The sequence below is a fragment of the Camelus dromedarius genome, chromosome 4, assembly GCF_036321535.1.
Source record: "Camelus dromedarius isolate mCamDro1 chromosome 4, mCamDro1.pat, whole genome shotgun sequence".
NCBI lineage: Eukaryota > Metazoa > Chordata > Mammalia > Artiodactyla > Camelidae > Camelus > Camelus dromedarius.
Genome location: NC_087439.1, coordinates 67,321,138 through 67,340,819, shown reverse-complemented (window position 1 = coordinate 67,340,819; position 19,682 = coordinate 67,321,138). Strand labels below are relative to the sequence as shown.

Here is a 19,682-nt window from a genome sequence, read left to right as displayed (position 1 = left end):
GAGACAGGAGGCAGGGCTCAAATCTGTCTGTGATCCAGGGTTCAGTGCAAAATTTAAAGACAAACTTGGCAAAAGCTGATTGGTTAGTTTCAGATCAGTCCATCTGGAAGCCGATTTTCTTTACTGAAGGGCTTCTTGCTTCCTAAAGGGCTCCAATGGCAACATGTCTATTCTTTGAGTTCTATAGACCAAAGATTCTTGGTTCTGGGGTCATCCTGGAGCCATGGGGTCCCATCTTGCACATGTACCTTGCTGTCTCTAAAACAACTCCAGGTTTGATTAATCAACAACCTGTTTTAAGGAAGCAAGGCCAGTTTAAGCTGGTCAGTGTTTTACGTGCTGTTTCAGTTTCCCGCTTTTTCTTTATACATTCCTCAGTCTTTTTTTCTTTAAATTTTTTTTTATTGAGGTATAATCAGTTTACAATGTTGTGTCAATTTCTGGTGTACAGCATAATTCTTCATTCATACATGAATATACATACATTCATTGGTCTTGAGGGAAATAGGGTGACAACTGCTCTAGCTGCTTCCTGCTGATTAGAGGCGTGGATGTTTATAAGAAGAATGAGATTGTTTTGTAGTTAATTGTAAATGTTCTTGAGTCCCACCTTGAACTCTTAAATCTTGGACCATCATCGTGTGAGTGGGGAGGTCTTTTTAAATAGAGGAGACAGACAGTAAATACAAAATTTGTTGAGTACTGTGAGGATGTCTACAAATACCAGAAAATATCTATATAATTTCCCATGGCTCTTGCATAGCAGTAAAGTTTATTTGCCAAGCATCTTCTGGTTTGGCCCCTTAGTTTTGCACTCCTTTTGTTATGGGGGTGACCTGGTTTTGTTTCTGGCCAGATCAGGCAATTTTGTATTACCTTTTGGATGGTCCTTTGCATTTGTGAACAATAAATTTTGTAGCCAGTCACTGGTTGAGTCACTCCCATAATGGGTTCGTTTCTTCATGTAGGTGAGTAATAATTCTTTTCATTAAATACTCAGGTACAAGCACTAGTCCCTGTTCATTGAAATCCAACCTTCTTTGGTTGTTTGGTGCTGATCATCGAAGTCTCCAGAGTCAGCATGAAATGCCCCTTTGTCTGCTCTTTCTAGGTCCATTTCTTAATACTGAGGTTTAAACAGGGATAGGTCTACCCTTGAGTGAGTGCTGGGGCCTTAGGATCTTGGTTTTGGGTTCTGGTGCCTGTTTTGCACCCTGCTCAGCCAAATTATTTCTTTTAGCTAGGTAACTATCAGTCTTTTGGTGGCCCCAGGCAATGTACCCTAGCTACTTCTTCCATTACAACAGAGTCTAATAAGGCCAGTATCTCCTCTGTATGTTTAATTTCTTTTTTTCCTGATGTGAGTAGACCTCTCTCTTTCCGTATTGCCCCATGTGCATGCATGACAGAGAAGGCATACTTAGAGTCAGTATAAATGGTTGCCTTTTACTTAGCCCCAAGGTGCAGGCGTGAGCTCTGCCTCCTGGGCAGACATACCTGGAGGGAGGGCTTTCCCTTCTGACACTTCCTGATGACCTCCTGCTGCATATTCAGCCTTTCAGAGTCCCTGGTCCATGTTCCTGCTCCCATCTGTAAGCATTTCTATATCTGGATTTTCTAAAGGCTGACCATTCAGCTTGGGTCTGCTAGAATAGACTTCTTCAGTACTTGTTTACAGACCATGAGCCAAGGAATACAGGCAGCCTTTAGAAGCTAGAAAAGGTAAGGAAACAGATTTTTCCCTAGAACCTCAAGGAGAAACTGCCCTGCTGACACCTTAACTTAATTTTTTTCCTTTTTTTTTTTTTAACTGGAGTATAATCATTTTTTTTAAATTGAAGTATAGTCAGTTGTGTTAATTTCTGGTCTACAGCATGGTGATTCAGTTATATATATATATATCCTTTTCGTATTCCTTTTTATTATGGGTTATTATGAGGAATTGAATATAGTTCCTGTGCTATACAGTAGAATCTTGATGTTTATTTATTTTATATATAGTAGTTAGTATCTGCAAATCCTGAACTCCCAATTTATTCCTCCACCCTCACCTTTCCCTCCTGATAACCATGAGTTTGTTTTCTATGTCTGTGAGTCTGTTTCTGTTTCATAAATAAGTTCATTTGTCTCATTTTTAAAAGGATTCCACATTTAAGTGATATCATGTGGTATTTTTCTTTCTCTTTCTGGTTTACTTCACTTAATATAACAATCTCCAGGTTCATCCGTGTTGCTGCAAATTGCATTATATTATTCTTTTTTATGGCTGAGTAGTATTCCACTGTATAAATATACCACAACTTCTTAATCCAGTCATCTGTCAGTGGACATTTGGGTTGCTTCCATGTCTTGGCTATTGTAAATGGTGACACCTTAACTTTGGACTCTAGACTTTGATTTTGGACTTTTGACCTCCAGAAGTGTAAGATAATAATTTGTATTGTCTTAAGTCACAAAATTACAGAAATTTGTTACAGCAGTAATAGGAAATTAATACAGGACTCAGGAATGCCTATACAACTTTTCCTGGGGAAGAGTGCTGTACTATTTCCCAATATGGGAAAAGCTGGGGAGGAAAGTTTAGAAGAAAGCTAAGAGAAAACTGAACCTGTTCCCTTCAGGCGGATGGTTGGTCATCTATGTGGATACGTTGACGAATGAGATGGCCATGGTCTCAGGGGCAAGTCAGGATGAGATGGAAATGTGGGAGCCACTGGCATATAAATGGTATTTAGAAACCTGGGGTTTTATTCTTCTGGAGAAAGCATATTACATTAATCATGGGAAGACAGCTTAGTAACTTCCAAACAGAGGTCACATACAGATTTATTCCCCCTCATTCCTTGCTGTTTAAATTACAGTTGTTTTCTTTTGAATCACCAAATGACATTTCAAAAGATAATAAGAAGCTGCCACTTTGGGAGGAAAAAAGCCCCAGCATTAAGCATCCTTTTAAAAGATCAAATTTCTGGACTGTGTAGATAGGTGCAGTGGATCTTTCTTCATTATTTTTTTTTGAAGAATACACGTGAGCTCATTTAACAGATTTAAAATAGTTTAATTTGGGGAGATTTTAGTGGGTATACATTTTTAAGAATTTGCTTCTTATCAGGTGGATAACATTTAACTTTGGAAAAAACCTAATTCCCTTTTCCTTTTGGTATCAGTTACTTCCTTCTGTTTTGTTTCAAGGGCTTTGGTGACAACTGAAAATGAGCTTTGAAATTAAGCTTAAATTTTGTGAAAGGGCAGTACATCTAGAGGAATCTATATAAATTCATGTATCTCCTGAACATATACATCACGGGTTCTCAACCAGGGGCAGTACCAGTTTATATTCCCCGGGGGACATTTGATAATCTCTGGAAATATTTTTTGATGGATATACCTTAATTTCTGCAATTTAAGATTAGGCTCCTAAGATGGTAGATACAGTTAGTAAATTAAAATCATTAAGTATATACCTTTAAAAATTCCTAAAATGAGGTATATGACAATGTATGCTAAAAGCAGTGACAAGTTTGAAATATTAAAAGTAGTTAAGATAGCACGACTTTCAGAAAATGGAGATGAACTTCCGGGAAATCAAAGACAAGCATTGTGTTGTTTCCTAGGAATACTTAATATATGTACATTCATGTGTATAACCCATGTCGTTTGTTGGAGAACTAACACCCTCATTTGCTAATCATTCTTTTCTAATTTTAAGACAGATATGCAAGACATATGAAAAGGATGCTCTTGGACTTGGATTCTTTTGGGGGAATTTGTGGTACATAATATCTCTTGGGTTCCAAAGTGACACTGTTTTAATAGAAAATGTTACTGTAAAACCCAGTGGATGGGTTGCTTTGTACTGACTTCTATAGCCCCCCACCCCGACCCCATTTATCTTAGCTTCCTCATTTAAGCCCCATTTATTCCAGATGATAAGTTATCTGCTGAATTATACTCTCCTCTTTAGTTCTTTTACTGGAATTTTCTTTTTGTATTCCCAACATTCATTCATTTAATCACTCATTCATTCAAATGCTTCATCATTCATTTAATCGTCACTCAGTAAATGTTGATTAAATGATGTATCTATGTGCCTTGGGTCTAACTGCCTACTCCACATCTCTGCTTGGATATATAATGTGCATATTGTATTGAATAGGTCCTAAACAGAAGTCCTAAATTTGTACTACCAATTTTTCCTTCTACAGTGTTTCCCATCTCAGTACATTCCTTGCTCCTTCTAGTTATTTAGGCCAAAATTCTAAAGTTTTCCTTGTTTCCTGTTTCATTCATAACCCATATCTGATCTGTAAACAACTTTCGTTGCCTCTGCTTTCACTGTCTACCCAGCATCTGACCACTTCTCATCACCTCCACTGTTCCTACCCAATCCAACCCACCATCAGCTCCTACCTGGATTATTGCAACAGCCTCTTAACTGGACTCTGCTTTCTCCCTTGCCGCCTTCCTTCCCCCCTTTATTCTGTTGTCAACACAATAGCCTGAGTAAGCTTTTAAAAATGGAAGGCAGATCATGTCACTCTTCAGCTCAAAATCCTCAGTGACTTCTTATTTCATTAAGAGTAAAAGGCAAAGTTCTTACAGTGGCCTACAAAGTCCTAGACAGTTGACCCCTTAGGGCTTCTCTAACTTCATTGCCTATGAGACTCCCCTTGACTCACTCCACTTGACCCAAACTGGCCTTACTGCAGTTCTTTAACATACCAAGTATGCTCCTGCCTCAGAGCGTTGCACCAGCTGTTCCCTTTACCTGGAATTCTTTCTCCAGATGTCCATGTGGCTTGTTCTTGCACCTCCCAATCTTTGCTCCAATGTCACCTTTTCAAAGAATCCTCTCTCTACCCTACTTAATATTGTCACCTCTTCATACTGTCCACTCCCTAACTCTCTCTGCGTCTTACTTTTTTCTTTTTCACCTAGAGTATTTATCATCATCTAACTTGCTTTAAATTTATTTGTTGATCGTATTTATCCCCACTGCCCCTCATCACACACTAAAATGCAAACTCCAGAAAACCAAGCTTGAAACATGTTAGACACAATAATTATTTGTTGAATGAGTAAGTGGTTTCATACATGATGTAGAAGTCAATGAGGTAAGTGTATCATAATCTGAGGAAGTAGATCTGTTCCAAAGTACTATTTTTATTTTTGTATGTCTTCAAGGTTCCATTTAATTATAGGTTCTCATTTGGAAATAAAATTGGAGCTTTAATGAACCTAAAACATTCTGTAGACATGGTGAGATCTATCATTTGCTTGCTAAAATAGGCAGGATATTCTGCATAACAGTCAATATTCTAAATGCTAGTTTTAAAAATTGTGACTACAGGCTATCTGGTTGGCATTTTGAAGACTTATATGGAAATTGAATATTATAGAAAATGAGGTCATATCAACATTATCTTTTCCACATCTACCTTTGAGCAAGGTACGTGCAGTGCACATGATATTTGTATTGAGTAAAATTGTGATAACACAACAACTGTGACTGTCTGCCCAGGAACACACTCTAAGCATGACTTAGGAAGTCTAATAGCTTCTGCATGTTTGTAAAATGGGAAAATCAATTTTTGGCTTGGCCCCCAGTTTGAAAGTTAGTCTTTTCGTCCAAAAGGGCAGAATGCAAACCATCCAAGGTCATAACTAAGATCAGAATTCAGAGCAAAGCGCAGAACCAGACATAGCTGAGAACCAGAAAACACCGCACTCTTTCTAATCCATAGATGTAGATAGAGCTGGGTCTTGGTAGGCAAAAGTCATCTCTATTCCAGTAACGCACAACTTGTGATACACATCTTGCTGAGGGTAGTTAAGGAAAGTAAAGACTTCTTAGGAATACTGTTGTCAAACAGCTATGTGTTTGCTGTGAACTCATAACAGAGCCTGAAAAGTTCTTTGAATAGAAATAACAGTGCTGGTCTAAAGATCCCAACACAGATCAGTTCTGGGCAAGGACAGTGTTGGACCCACCAATGAGAATCAATAGTATCAAGGTATCTCAAGAGAAGAGAGATCTGGCCTTGACAGGTCTACTTAGCCTCCCTTGGTTATACATTTTCAGCAGATTCTTAGTGAGAGAGGCCTAGAAATTAATATTCGAGTTTACTGTATTATCTTTTATGGTTTGCTGGATGTTACAGTGCTTAAGTGAACTGTGTGATTTGTGTAATTACTATATCATAATTCTCATTTCGTCTTTCAGACTCATTCATTCTTAACTAATCCTCATATGGTTGTCATAAAGATCCAAGTGAAAGAACCTTCTTTTGTTCTCAGTAGATATTTAAGTTGACTTGAGTCCACTGGGCCGTTAAAGGCAGCATTTCAAAGCCCAGGGTGGGCAGACCAGGAAAGTAGGGCTCATCATGGAGAGCTGTCTTACAAAGGCTTTTTCCTTTCAGGAAACTATTAACATTATGTAAGCAAATTAAAAAAAAATGCCACTAATGAGTCAAAGACATTAAGCATGGAGGTTGGTGTCTTCTGTTTTCCAAATCTTATAGTCTACTTCTCTGCTTTTACTTAAATTATTTTCGTAGGTATTCAATAATTCTGGCTAGAAAGACAAGATCTGTTCTCACTTTGGGATGAAAGTGTCAGCAGCAAGAGAAGTACTCCTGGGAGGTACACAGTTTGGTGATGTAGAAATTGATGAGGAAAAAGAACAAGGTGAATCACACCTCTGCTACTAGATTAATGCATCAAATTAAAGGTTACTATTCAGGTAGGCAGCAGAAAGAAACTGCTTCCATGGTAACTGTTGTCATAGTTGTATTTTTACTCATCTTTCGGAAAATATATGAAAGCTAAATAATATAGCTGTAGTGATACTTGTGATGATTTACTCATTTTCAAATAACAAGAACTCTGAAGGGCTGTAATTTCATCTCTCTCCTAAGTTGGCATTGTTGGCTTAATATTCCAGCCAATATTAATCATTATGGGTAAGTGTATAGAAGACAGTTTATATAAATGTCCAAAGATGATTTGTCAGTGAATGTGAATTGTTACAAAGATCTTCTGGTTGCTAAACGATCACTAAGGAAGATCTTAATGTGACTCCTTAGGGCTAAACCACCACCCCTGCCCACAATAATATTAGATTTAGCTTCTCTTCTTTGGCCGGTTACACGGAATTTTAAAAATAAATTTTTAGTAGAGATAACTCATGATTTATTCACTTGAATGTCTGTTTGGATTATCAATGCCTATTCCCCCTCTTTCTCTTCAGTGTCTATCTTTTGTCTGTATCAGAACTTTCAGAGCACCTCAGACTGAGGGTAGGTAAGAAAAGGGAGGAAGATGAAACTGGATTCTCTTTAAAACTGATTTATTTAGAAAAGAACTCTTGTAAAAGATTTGGTCAGAAATTAGTATTCAACATGCTCCCGTCTTTTTCCTGTATTATCAGATTGGATAATTGAATGTCGGCTAGATTTCTTTCAGAGAAGACGTTCTATCTTTCTTGGCTGGGTTGGCACAGAGAACAGGGTCAGATGAGGACCTGCTTCCTTCGCTGGGAGATGCTGATCTATCTGTGGCCTGTGAGAAGGGTGTACTTTGCTGATATTTGGGTGTTATTTCTGTAATATCTATCCAGGTCAAGACTTCAGCTTCCTGGTTTAAAGATAAAAGATAGATTAATTAACAAAATAAGTTAGTATTTGTAGGACTTGTATATATTCATACAACTTATTGATCTCATGTGATGCTTTGTTTTATAATAAACTACCGTGTTTTACTTCTCACAACTAAATTCTACAATCCAAACTGTAGTTTAATCCTTCAGAATGGAAGGCATCCTATGTTTTACTTTAAAAGCATGTTTCTTAAACTGTTTGTTAGCAAACACTTAGAAGCACTTTGACATTTCATCCTATTAAATCAATCCTAGAGGTCTCTGAATTTTATTTATCTTTAAATGCTGAGAAAGACCACTCCGATAAGCTTTTCCTAGCTCTTTCCAGCCCTCAGCATTCTCATCCCTCATACTTAAATGTACTTGTACCCATAGTGTACCCTTGTTCGTATTAAATTGAGTAATCAATCATGCTTAAATCATACGTGGCATCTTTACAAATAATATTGTCTATTGTCATTTAATTGAAGTGTTGTATTTCTTTTTGGTTTCTCATTTCATTTCCGTAACTAGCTTATAAAACTTTCTGATATAAATACTAATTCTTCTATATCTTTACCTCTGCCACAGTATCTCATACAAGGTAGGGATTCAGTGCAAGTTCATTAATGGGTTAACCAATAATCCTGTGAAATAGAACATGCTGGAAGGAAACATGATATTCTCTCCCACGAGCTACCTATTTAAATGCATCTTGGGAAGAACATTGAACAAATTACCTTAATTTGCAAAATTGCCTTCATGTAACATTTGCAGCTGTTCCACTTCTGAAGAAAATGATTCATATTATTTTAAAGACACGGCAACTTGAACAAGGTCAAAGCATAATACATAAGGTAATTAGCAACAAAAAATACAAAATTTGCAAATTTTGCAGTCTAAATGCACATTGGCGTTTCTAGGAGGTGGCCAGCTATGTTGGGAATGAGCTTTTAAGGTGGGGCTGACTGATTATCTTTCCAAAATGTTAATATAGTTTTCTTATTTTTTTCCTTTTACTTTACCCCCTCCTTTCTAAATGATTGAGCTCTTTTTATGTGGCCAACCTTTTCTAGGAACATTTTGTTATTATATAATTAGTCATCACACACATCCTGTTGGTAAGCTATGATGATTTATATTTTAATGACTAGGAAACATTGAGGTTTGGATGTTTAAAGACTTCTGGCATGAACTTGGCACTTTTTCTCACTGAAATGAGGCACACACTTCATCTTTCTTTCTCTGATGTGTGACCTTGGACAAAAACATCATTTAACCTTCTCTATGCCTTTGAAAAATGGTTTTCTTCTATAAGAGGGTTATAAATATGTCTGCCCTACTAGCTTTATATTATTCTGGATAATTGAGATAATTAAACAGGAGAAGTATAGGGCATTATTATTTTTATCATGTATGAGTCTTGATTACTTTGGTGATCACTAGGGTGCAAACTTAGAATAAGGGATGAGAACCAGATTGTAGTTAAGACTGGTCTATTGATGTTTTCTTTTGGGCTTCAAAACTGAGACATAGTCTCTTATTTGACTTTTTACATTACATAGAAAAAAGATCCACAAGTTGGACTTTATGTTTCTCTAGCTGTTTGATAGACCCACATTAGTCATGTACAGAAAAGCCTGTGTGAGCTAAAGAAAGTGACATATTTTCCTCAAACTGATTTCAATTTAAACTTGACAGCTTATTTCTTATTGCAATTTAATTATTTGGGTCACCGGATTCTGTGTCTCTTGTTTTTACATGACGAGAAAAACATACTGTGCAACCAAGATTGATATAAGGCTCCCTAGTGAAGCTTCTTTCTTCAGCAAATCAACCCATTACAACAAAGCACACTTCTAGTATCTGATTAGCTGGTTCACTTCTTTCCTTCTTAGTTGGAGAATTTCCAAAACTGGCTTCTCTGAAATACCGTAAAATGTCCTGGATCTCAAAGGAAGGTGGTCTTTGAGATTCTCTGAACTGTTTCCATTTTAAGAGTTGAAACTCTTGAAGGGACTATTGAAAAATCATTGAGAGTAGGGGGAAGAAACCATAAACAAAAAGATCAAGGGAGAGATAAGTGCTTCCTGAAAAGGTTATAGTTTTCTACACACACACACACACACACACACACACACACACACACACACAATATACATGTTTGCTATTTTAATGAGCATAGAATAAGCAATATTATCATAACAATGAGGGGAATAAAAACAAGAAAAACATTACCTACAGTCTCACTGGTAACCAACTATTTAGCCATTTTACTTTTTCCACGGTTCCTTCTAGTAGAGAAGTTTCACTAATCCGGCTTCTAACTCTAATTGTAGCATTTTGCTCTCTCTTGCACCTTCTGTCCTAGAAGCCCACAGCTCTCTCCTGTAGGAAGCAGAGCTTGAATCATCCCACTGGTGTCTGCTCAGGCCTGCTTGATACTTTCCAGGGCTTCTGCACTCCATTTGTAGAGCATTTTCTTGTCTTATTGCTATGCCACTTTAGATGTGTTTCCCTCATTACTTAAATGAGTGTCTCCCTAAATAAACTGAACTTAAGACCAGAGAAACTTCTAAATTTTCCTCTGTTACCAAAACCATGTACCTCATAGAGCATAGTAAAGTAAAATACACTCTCATTAGATGTTGTGATTGATGGCATAGATACCTCAATTCAAGTTGCTCACTTTCTATTGAAATATGAAATTCAGTCTCATAATATTTTCTGAATTCTGAGAAAGTGTAAACTTACAATTTCTCATATTCAGTTCTGGTTATGTTCACATTCTGTAGAACTCATAACTGCTTACCAAGGAGTAAAGAGTACTGATTGAGAGGTGGGAGATACAGCTCAGTGATAGAGCATGTGCTTGGAGTGCATAAAGTCCTGGGTTCAATCCCCAGTGCCTCCATTAAGGAAAAAAAATACTGATTGAACCCTCATTGTGTCTGAAGAACTTTGCATGAGAACATATATTTCCTGGAAATGCCTGCTTTTTATTTCGGTAAGTAGTCATCTTTTCCTCTCATTTTCATGTCCATATTAATGTGAACTGTTCAAGAATATAAGTTCCAAGAAAACATAACTGTCTCTTCAGCTTATATAATGCACCTTACTCGAAGCTGAGCAGGTATGAGTGCCTAGTAGATTAACGTTGCTGGAAGGGCTGATAAGATGCGAGGCCGGTCTAAACTGAGGAACTTAAGAGTCTTCTGAAGTTGTTTACTATCATACCATTAGGTGCCAGCTACTAAAGGGGGAAAAAACCAGAAAAACAAAAGCACATTGTTAGGATGTGTAAATTGTTCTTCAGTGAAGGAGGTTTGTGTATATAATTGAGCTTAGTTGTTTTTGTTTATAGAGCTCCTGTAATTCCCCTGTGCTAGATTCTGAGTCAAAAGAAAAATATCAAAGTGCTTCGGCAGCAGCTGTTCTCAGTCCTTCAGGGTGGTAATTCTGAGCCCAGGGTTGTGCTTTTTCTTGTCGTGAAATGATACTCTTTGACTGTAAAACCCTGCATTCTCCCACAGTGCTGTTACGGTGACTGGCCTTGTAAAACCAAGGGTTTTCATCTTCACGTCTGTTTAGTAGCTCTCGCGATGGAGAAAATAACCCATTACGACCTTACGTGTGGTTCATGAACTCTTCTCTGAAGTATGCCTATGATCGGATTTTGTATTTTTGAACACAGTGCTAAACCTTGCTGTGCAGTTCCTTCTTCGGAAAAGAAGAGCAATACTCGAGGTAGTCTCTGTATTTTCAGTGGGTTTCAGTGATGCCGGTGAGTTAGTCAGCTCTAAAATATTTAATAAACCAGAAGTGATACTGCTGCACATTATAAAAAGTTTCTACACATCAGGCCATTCTTTTAATTTTTCTGTCATTTGGAAGAAATGGGTTAATCTGAAATAAAAACAAATAATATCCAAAAATGTAATTTGTAAAACAATAATGATGAGGACTCATCAGGTTTTACCTGATTTAAAAACATATTTAAAATGGACAATTATCAAAGCTGTATACATCATAGTATTTTGTTAAAGGAAAAATGATCCATTGATATGGAATAACATAGAGAATCCAGAAGTGACAATCTATTTTAACCATGTCTAGGACAGTGCAGAAATGACAGAATGATAGGGAAAAGTAGCATTTGTGTACAAATACAGAACGTATAACAAAGAAAAAAAACCCAAAATGTCAGAAGAATAACAGACTGTGTTTCACTGTGTTGGAATTAGTTAAAATGGACACAGGTATATTCGGTGAATATACTAATTCCATTTGATGTATCTGCAAGGAAGACGCATGCTTGAGGGAGTCTTACATCATTTTATAGTCATTTTATAGGAAAATGTACTGCCTCTCAGCATTGGACTGAATTCAGATGTTAAAACATTCGTCCTGATAAAGGTAATAAAGCCAGATTTTTTTTTCCCAGGGAGAAACAGGAATGTTGTTGATGGTACTGGGCTAATTGTTTCAGTTGTGCTGGACAGTAACCTGTCAATATGTTTAAATTGTAATATTGGTATTGATGATGATGATGATGAAGGTGATGATAAGGGCAGGTACCAGACATTGTGCTGAGTGAGAGGACGTTTAAAGGAAAGCTGTCTATCTTGGCCACACACATGTATATGGAAACAGACACGTCACTGAGCATGTCATACAAAGCCCCACAGCCTCCATCCACATTTTCTGCTTCATTATTTTTTTGCAGGGAAAGTGTGGCCGGGGGAAGGTAATTAGGTTTCTACGTATTTATTTATTTATTATTTATTTTAATGGCGGTACTGTGGATTGAGCCCAGGACCTCGTGCGTGCCGAGCACGTGCTCTACCACTGAGCTATACCCTCTCCTTCTCAGAGTCATTGTTTGACATTTCCTCCCCAAACCATTTTCCTGCAGACTATACTCATTAAAAAAATGTTTTTTAAGTTTGTTTTCCATATTTAGTTTTTTACTCTATTTTTATAAATGTTTTCCCCCAGGCCTTGAATGTCTTTTCTTCTCCTGGCAGTTGGATTTTTAACACATGTTTTGAAATTTTGTTCGAACCACACCTTGTCACTGAAGCCTTGGTCCCTGTGGCCCTTGAGACACACGGGAGGCTGGCAGCCTTGCCTGCTTCCCTGAAGACTGTGGCTTCCTTGAGGGCAAGCGCTGTGTCCCAACCATCTTGATGCCTGTGTGTCGATTGAGTGAATAAAATCAACAAAGGAAAAATCCCAATGTTAATATTATTTGCTACTCTTTCATTAAATTCTGTTAAGCTGAAGCTTGTTATGTCGACGCGTTACAAGCTTATTTAACAACAATCAAATTGTATGACTTCCAACAATTCCTTTTAAATGGAGTAAGCAGGTACTTCCAGTGTTGACTGAAATAAACGCACAGCCTAAAAGCTGAGAGTTCTGTTTTATTCGGTGGACATTTCTGAGGACTCAAACCCCTTTGAGCCCGGGATGACAGCCTCCCAGATGGCTCTGGGGGACTGCTCCCAAGAGATGGGTGAGGAGCCAGGGTATATAAGAGTTCTACAACAAAGACCAGGTAGTTGGAACATAAAAGATTACTATTAAAGAAAACCAGACATCTCAACTTGAAGAATTTAGTGCTTTTCTGTGTATGGAAAGAGCAAACGTTTGGGCTCATTGATATTATTCCTTTGATAAGCACCTAGCTATCTAGGGCCAGTATCCTGTCCTTTCATCTTCTGAGTCCCCTCAGGCTGCGGAGGCGGGGCTGCCTGCTGGTCTTCACTGTGGAGGTGGCTGATGACTTGATGGCTTCAGCATTCTTTGTTTACTGATAATGGCTTGCAGTATTTTTCTCTTACACCTGGCTACTATGTTCGTTATTTTGCAACAGGGTTTTGTTGGGGTTTGTTCTCATTGCTTATTTGCTGTGAAATGGGCTTTTTGCTGGGTCACTGTCAGGTTCTTTTAGTGTTTATAAAGATGCTCAAAGAAGTCCATTTATCAGATCTTTTGGGTCAGGGTGCCATTAATGAACTCTTCTCTACTATTTAATATTCTTAAGAGAAAATATGCCTAAGGACTTATCTTATTCTCAGGAAGTTAAGTTTTTTCTTTTTTTTTAAAAACCTTTGGGACCCAAATTATTCATTAAATGAAAAATTTCATGCAAAAATTAATGCCTCGAGGTGCAGAATGGATACAGATTAAAGACTGTATGATATTTGTGTTAGGTAAGTAGAGCTTCTCCTGCAGATGACAGAAACCACACCTGAAAAGACAAAAATTTCTTACCCTCTCAAGGAGTTGTCTGCATACAGGCAGCCCAGATCAAGGACGACCCTGCTCTACATGGTTGGTTGGGGTTTGATGTGGCATCCTATTGTATTAGGGATTGTGGTGCCTTCTCTCTCATTGCTCTCTATTTAAAATTAAATACATTAGTTTTCTTTTTATTTAGTTTGTTGGTTATTGTAGAGTGACTTTCTATCTGATCAGCAGTTATGCTTGATAAGAAGTAGAAGTCATGGTTTACCTACCATATTTTATGGCTTTGGCATGGCAAAATAGTCCTGACAATAAATATTTAGTCAATTAATTGAAAGTTCATACGTTTGGGAAATGGTTGTCAGAAGTACAACTGTTTGCAAGACCACTGTAGTGCGAGCTGTGAAGCTCCCCGTCTAGGATGGGTAGGTCGTGATCACGGTAGAGGGAGGGACGAACACAGCGTTTCTGAAGCCCTGAAGACCAAGAGTTCATTCCCAGCATACTTGCGAAGGAGACTTCATAGAAAGTAATGCCCTTGGGCTGCCCTTGAAGGATGAATAGGATTTCAATAATAAGAAATGGAGGAGGAAGGCAAAGAGGAGCATGGGGTGGTATTGGTGGAGGGGAGGGAAGGGGGCGTGGAAAATGTCTGGTTGCCATGAGTGTAGCACTTTGCAGATGATTTGTGATACCCAGTGTGCCTTAGGAATGAAGTCTGGGGGAAGGATGTTTGTGAGCAAGGCGGTGGGTATTGCATTTATCCTTGCCCCGCTTTTTTTTCTGCTAGGGGAATACAGAGTTTTATCTTGGATAATACTTTAACAAAACTTCATTGATTTGTTAATTTATATTATTCAAATATTGTGAGCTATATTAGTCTTTAATACCTAGAACATATGATTCATGTTTAAATGAAATTATCTTTAAGGACAGTATTTGTAAATATGTGACTTTCAAAGGGGGACTTGAACTCTCAGTATTCACGAAGGACCTGGTTCTAACTGCTCTCTGAAGTTAAAAGGTTGTGCTAACCCCTTTTACCGGTGCGTTCTGCTGATACATCATTTAGGGAAAGTTCCAATTCCTGATGAAGAGCAGAGCGCTGACATGATTTTTCACTTAGGTGTGCAGAAAGAAGTGGTTAGCTTTGTGCACAAAATAGGCTGAAATCAAGCTTTAATTAGTCAGTCTTTTGCATAATTCATCACAGTCACTTTGAAAGTCCAGTTGAATCCACTCTTGATTTTTATCACTATGGGTTCATTTTAAAGGACTTTAATAGTTCCTTGCTGCACAGGTATTTAGGTCTTCCAAGGAAAGCCGGATAGCGCACCTGGTCTCTTTTTAAAGAAATGAATTGTTATATAAAGATCCATAAAGAAACGAATCAGTACATAAAATTTTTCTTATTATTAAATATCATTCTTGATATCAGTGTAATCAGCTTTAAAGACAGGAAAGTCAGCTAAGGTTCTTTCTGTCTTTTTGAATCCACAGGCTGTCCATCTGGCCCAGGCAAGCTTCCAGATTGAAGCCTTTGGCTCCAAATTCATTCTTGACCTCACACTGAACAAGTAAGTATATAGTTATGATCCTGTTAAGAAACAAGTGCAATAAAACTTAACTTCATGATAATAGTTTAGTCAAAATAATGTCTGTTGTTGAAGAAACTGGTATTTTCTAGCTAATTAAATGTCATATAGCACTTAAAGAAAACTATAAAAGTCTGAAGTTAATGGTCTTTTTTTTTCTCTGAAAGAAAAGGCATTTAACATTTAACTTGTTAAAAATCTCAAATATAGTGCTTAAATATTATGATTTAAATGGAATAAATAGTTGTAGTAATGCTAGTTAATTAAAAGTTAACTAAAATCATTACTGTACAATAGCAGGCATGCTAAATTACTGACTCAAGTATAATTAGACTTCAGTCTCGAAATTTCTTCCATTTTACCTTTCAGTACCCAATTCACATGACTTCCGTATGAAGAACAAACAAAATGATGACTTGCAAATACCTATTTTGAGAAGATTCTTTGCTTCATAATTTCCTCTAATACAGTTTCTTAGAAATTTTGGTCTTGATGAAAATTTACCTGATTTTTCTCTGAGCATGTATTTATGTTGATATATAAATGCTATTTCCCAAGTTGGAACCAGATGCACAGATGTCTTTGTACAAAGCACACAAAAGAACTGTTGCCTTAAGCAGGGCTCTTCAGCTTCTAATTGAGCCAACAGTGAGCCTTTCTTTGGTGAGAGTTTGCTGCAAGGTTTTCCTTAAGAAGCTCCAGTCAGTATTTTAAACTCTCATCAGTATTTTGACCAGGACTGCATTTTTTGCCAGAAAAATACCACATAATACTATCAGACACTATAATGTAGGTGACTGCAGTCAATATGTGAGAAATTGCAAAAGGCTGTAAAGAACACCTATTAAATTTCTTGTATGCCAAATTCTGTGAGCTCTGCAGAAAAAAAAATGCAGAGTCAGCTTGGGTACTCCTTACTCAAGTGTAATTGCAGCTTTAAGTCAGAATGAATCAGCAGAACTCAGAATTTCCTGTGTTAAAGATATTGCAGGTTTTCCTCTTTGAGTTTGCTGAGCATTGGTTGAGTTCCTTTTCACCATGCTGGGTCAGCATTGTGCCTGCCTAAGAGATTTGTCTTGCCAAATCTTAGACTATGTAGAGTAGCAAGATACAGCTAATTTTAGTTTGTTTAGCTAAACTTTAACTCTTACTGCAATGGAGACTGTCATCCCAGACTGTTGCTTGGTGATAGCAACCAACATTGCTGTGTGTTTGAACATTGAGACATGCTGGCTGCAGCAGAGTCTCCCAATCAAATGAGTGAGAAAGGGTCATATGGGGACATCCAGGATACTTAGAGGTCTGGAAACACATCAGAAAATTACTTACCACTAATATTTAACATGCAAATGAATTAAGTTGAGCACCTACTGTGAACCTTGCCTTAAGGAGCTTATAGTCTAGTTGGGAAAGATCGATAGATATATATATTGTTTTATTATTTACTTATTTTTAAAAAAAATTTTCTTTTCTATTTTTTTTTATTGTTGGTTTACAATGTTGTGTTAATTTCTGGTGTACAGCATAATGTTTCAGTCATACATATACATATGCATATGCCTTTCCATATTCTTTTTTATTATAGGGTATTACAGATATTAAATATAGTTCCCTGTGTGATACAGTAGAACCTTGTTGTTTATGTGTTTTATATATAGTAGTTAGTGTCTGCAAATCCTGAACTCCCAATTTATCCCTTCCTACTCCCTTTCCCCCCAGTAACCATAAGTTTGCTTTCTATGTCTGTGAGTCTGTTTCTGTTTTGTAAATAAGTTCATTTGTATCATTTTTTTTAATATTCCACTTATAAGTGGTATCATATGGTATTTTTCTTTCTCTTTCTGGCTTAAGTTCAATTAGTATGACGATCTCCAGGTCCATCTATGTTGCTGCAAATGGCATTATTTTATTCTTTTTTATGGCTGAATAGTATTCCATTGTATAAATATACCACAACTTCTTTATCTAGTCATTTGTCGATAGACGTTTAGATTGCTTCCATGTCTTGGCTATTGTAAATATTGCTGCTATGAACATTGGGGTGCATGTATCTTTTTGAATTAGAGTTCCCTCTGGATATATGCCCAGGAGTGGGATTGCTGGATCATATGGTAAGTCTATTTTTAGTTTTTAAGGAATCTGTATACTGTTTTCCATAATGGCACCAAACTACATTCCCACCAATAATATAGGATATATAATTTTAGAAGAATGTGAAAGTGGTTGTGCCAGAGATAAACATGGAATGCCGTGGTAGCACTAAAGAGAAGAAGCTCTTTAGGCCGGAGGAGTGTGAAAAGGCATCTTGGAGATGGGGCTGGTTAGCTAAATCTTGGAGGTCAGGTGCTAGTGAGGAAGGGAAGTGTTGCGGATGGATGGGAGAGAGAGGGAGAAAATGGAGAAGTGTGTTCTAGGCAGAGAGGATAGTGTGGGCTAAGGAGGCAGGGCCATGCAGCAGTGCAGCACGTTAAAGGGAGCATGAATCCTTTGTTGAACTTCTTTGATAAATTACAGCGTTGACGTGGAGGGAGATAAGTCAGGAGAGATAGGCCCAGGCCCAGGGACAGCTCAACTCATGCAGGAGCTTGTATGTCATGCTCGAGTGCTTGGCCATCATTCCCTAGACTGTGAAAACTGAAGTAAGGGGAACAAACAGAAGCTTTCTTCTCAGGAAGTGCTAAAAGGCATGGAGAGGAAATGCTTTTAAGAAGTCATCAGTTGATAAAAATCATGAGGATTGTTTTGACGTGGATAACAAGGCAGAAAGAAGAGTTCAGGGTAACAGGTGCTTGATTGGGTAGCTGGGTGGAAGGTGGTATCCAGCTGAAATGGGAAGCACAGGGAACAAATAGGTGAGATGGTGAACAGAAAAGTACATGAAATCGGAGATGTCATTGATTTGAGGGGCTTTGGGACATCCGTGAGGCCGTGTCTAGGAGGCAGGTGGATATAACCCTCTGAAGCTCAGGGAAGAGGTGGGGGCTGGAGATAGTTGAGTTGAAAGTAATTTCCATGTGAACGTTAATGACAAACATGGTTGTGAATGAGATGGCCCGGGGGCGGGGGGTAAAATAAGAGCATAAGCTGGGAATATAGTTAAGAGTTGAGGAGAGAAAGAGGAGCCCATGAAGGCACGGAGAATGAGTAGGAGGAGAATCTGGAGAATAATTAAATGGAGTTTCAAAACAGAAAGATGTGATAGAGAGTCTCACATGGGGTAGAGTGATCTAGTGAGATAAGGAGCAAAGATGGCCTTTGTATTTACCAATCAAGTAATCACTGATGGTCTGAAGGCAGTAGTTTTAGTGACGTTTTGGGGCAGAAACCAGGTGACAGTGGGCTGGGGGTGACAGAGAGCAGGCGGTGTGGAGAGAGCAAGGACGCACTGGGAAGGTTTGGGTGAGAAGGAAAGAGAGCTAGAGTAGTAGCCAGAGGAAGACATGGGGTCAGGGAAGGGGTTTTTCAGGGTAACAGAGCAAGTGTTAGGCTGAGAGATGGAGCTGATAAGAGTGAGAGGTGATAATGCAGAAGAGAGCGGAGATAATTTATGGAGCAAGATCTGGGTGAAGATAGAAGGCAGTGAGAGCAAAAGCCCAAGGGCAGAACTTAGTTTTGAACCAGGAGAGACAGTTCATTCCCAACATGTGTGGAGGTGTTGGGGGCATGCAGGTAGAGACTGGTTTGCCACAGAAGGGATGGAGTTCAGGAAATGTATCTCTAAAGTGTTCCTTTTTCATAGAGACAGCATTATCTGCCCTCAGGATTGGGATGGAGAGGGAGGGTGAGTTGGGAGTTGAGGAAAAGAATGAAAGTTTAGGCTAACAAGGAAAGAAATGAGTGAGGAAGCTCACTAAGGCCAGGTTATAAAGAACTTATGAGCAGCCTTCATTAGAAGTTGTATGTGTTGGTCTTTGTGTCACTGTTCCTGATAGTGTTTTTGTTGTTGTTGTTGTTTTGTTTTGTTTTATTTTAAACCTGGAATACTCCAGTAACTCCATCACTGCAGTGTGTGAGGGAAGACGGCAGACCTTAGTATGGATCAGGGTTTTGTTTTTCTGGTGCTAGCCCAGAGGAAGAACTATTCAGAGCTCTTTGAATACTGGCGAGTACCTTGCGTAGTTAGGTGTCAGGATCCAGTCTGGATAAGAAAGAAGATGAGGTTGAGAGGAGGCTTATGGACTGGGAAGAATGGAGGT

The 19,682-nt window shown here is 38.1% G+C and overlaps 1 protein-coding gene across 6 annotated transcripts in view; it reads left to right on the top strand.

The window, feature by feature from the left end:
- ADAM23 (ADAM metallopeptidase domain 23) overlaps positions 1–19,682 on the top strand; it is a 157,094-nt gene that overhangs the window by 21,650 nt on the left and 115,762 nt on the right. For all 6 annotated transcript variants that reach the window (XR_004136804.2, XM_031451929.2, XM_010985461.3 and 3 more), the window contains exon 3: positions 15,392–15,468. Coding sequence is in view for 5 of the 6 variants with exons in the window: in XM_031451929.2 (XP_031307789.2) it covers positions 15,392–15,468 (77 nt within the window). In the remaining variant the exon portion in view is untranslated. The remainder of the gene's footprint in view (positions 1–15,391; positions 15,469–19,682) is intronic.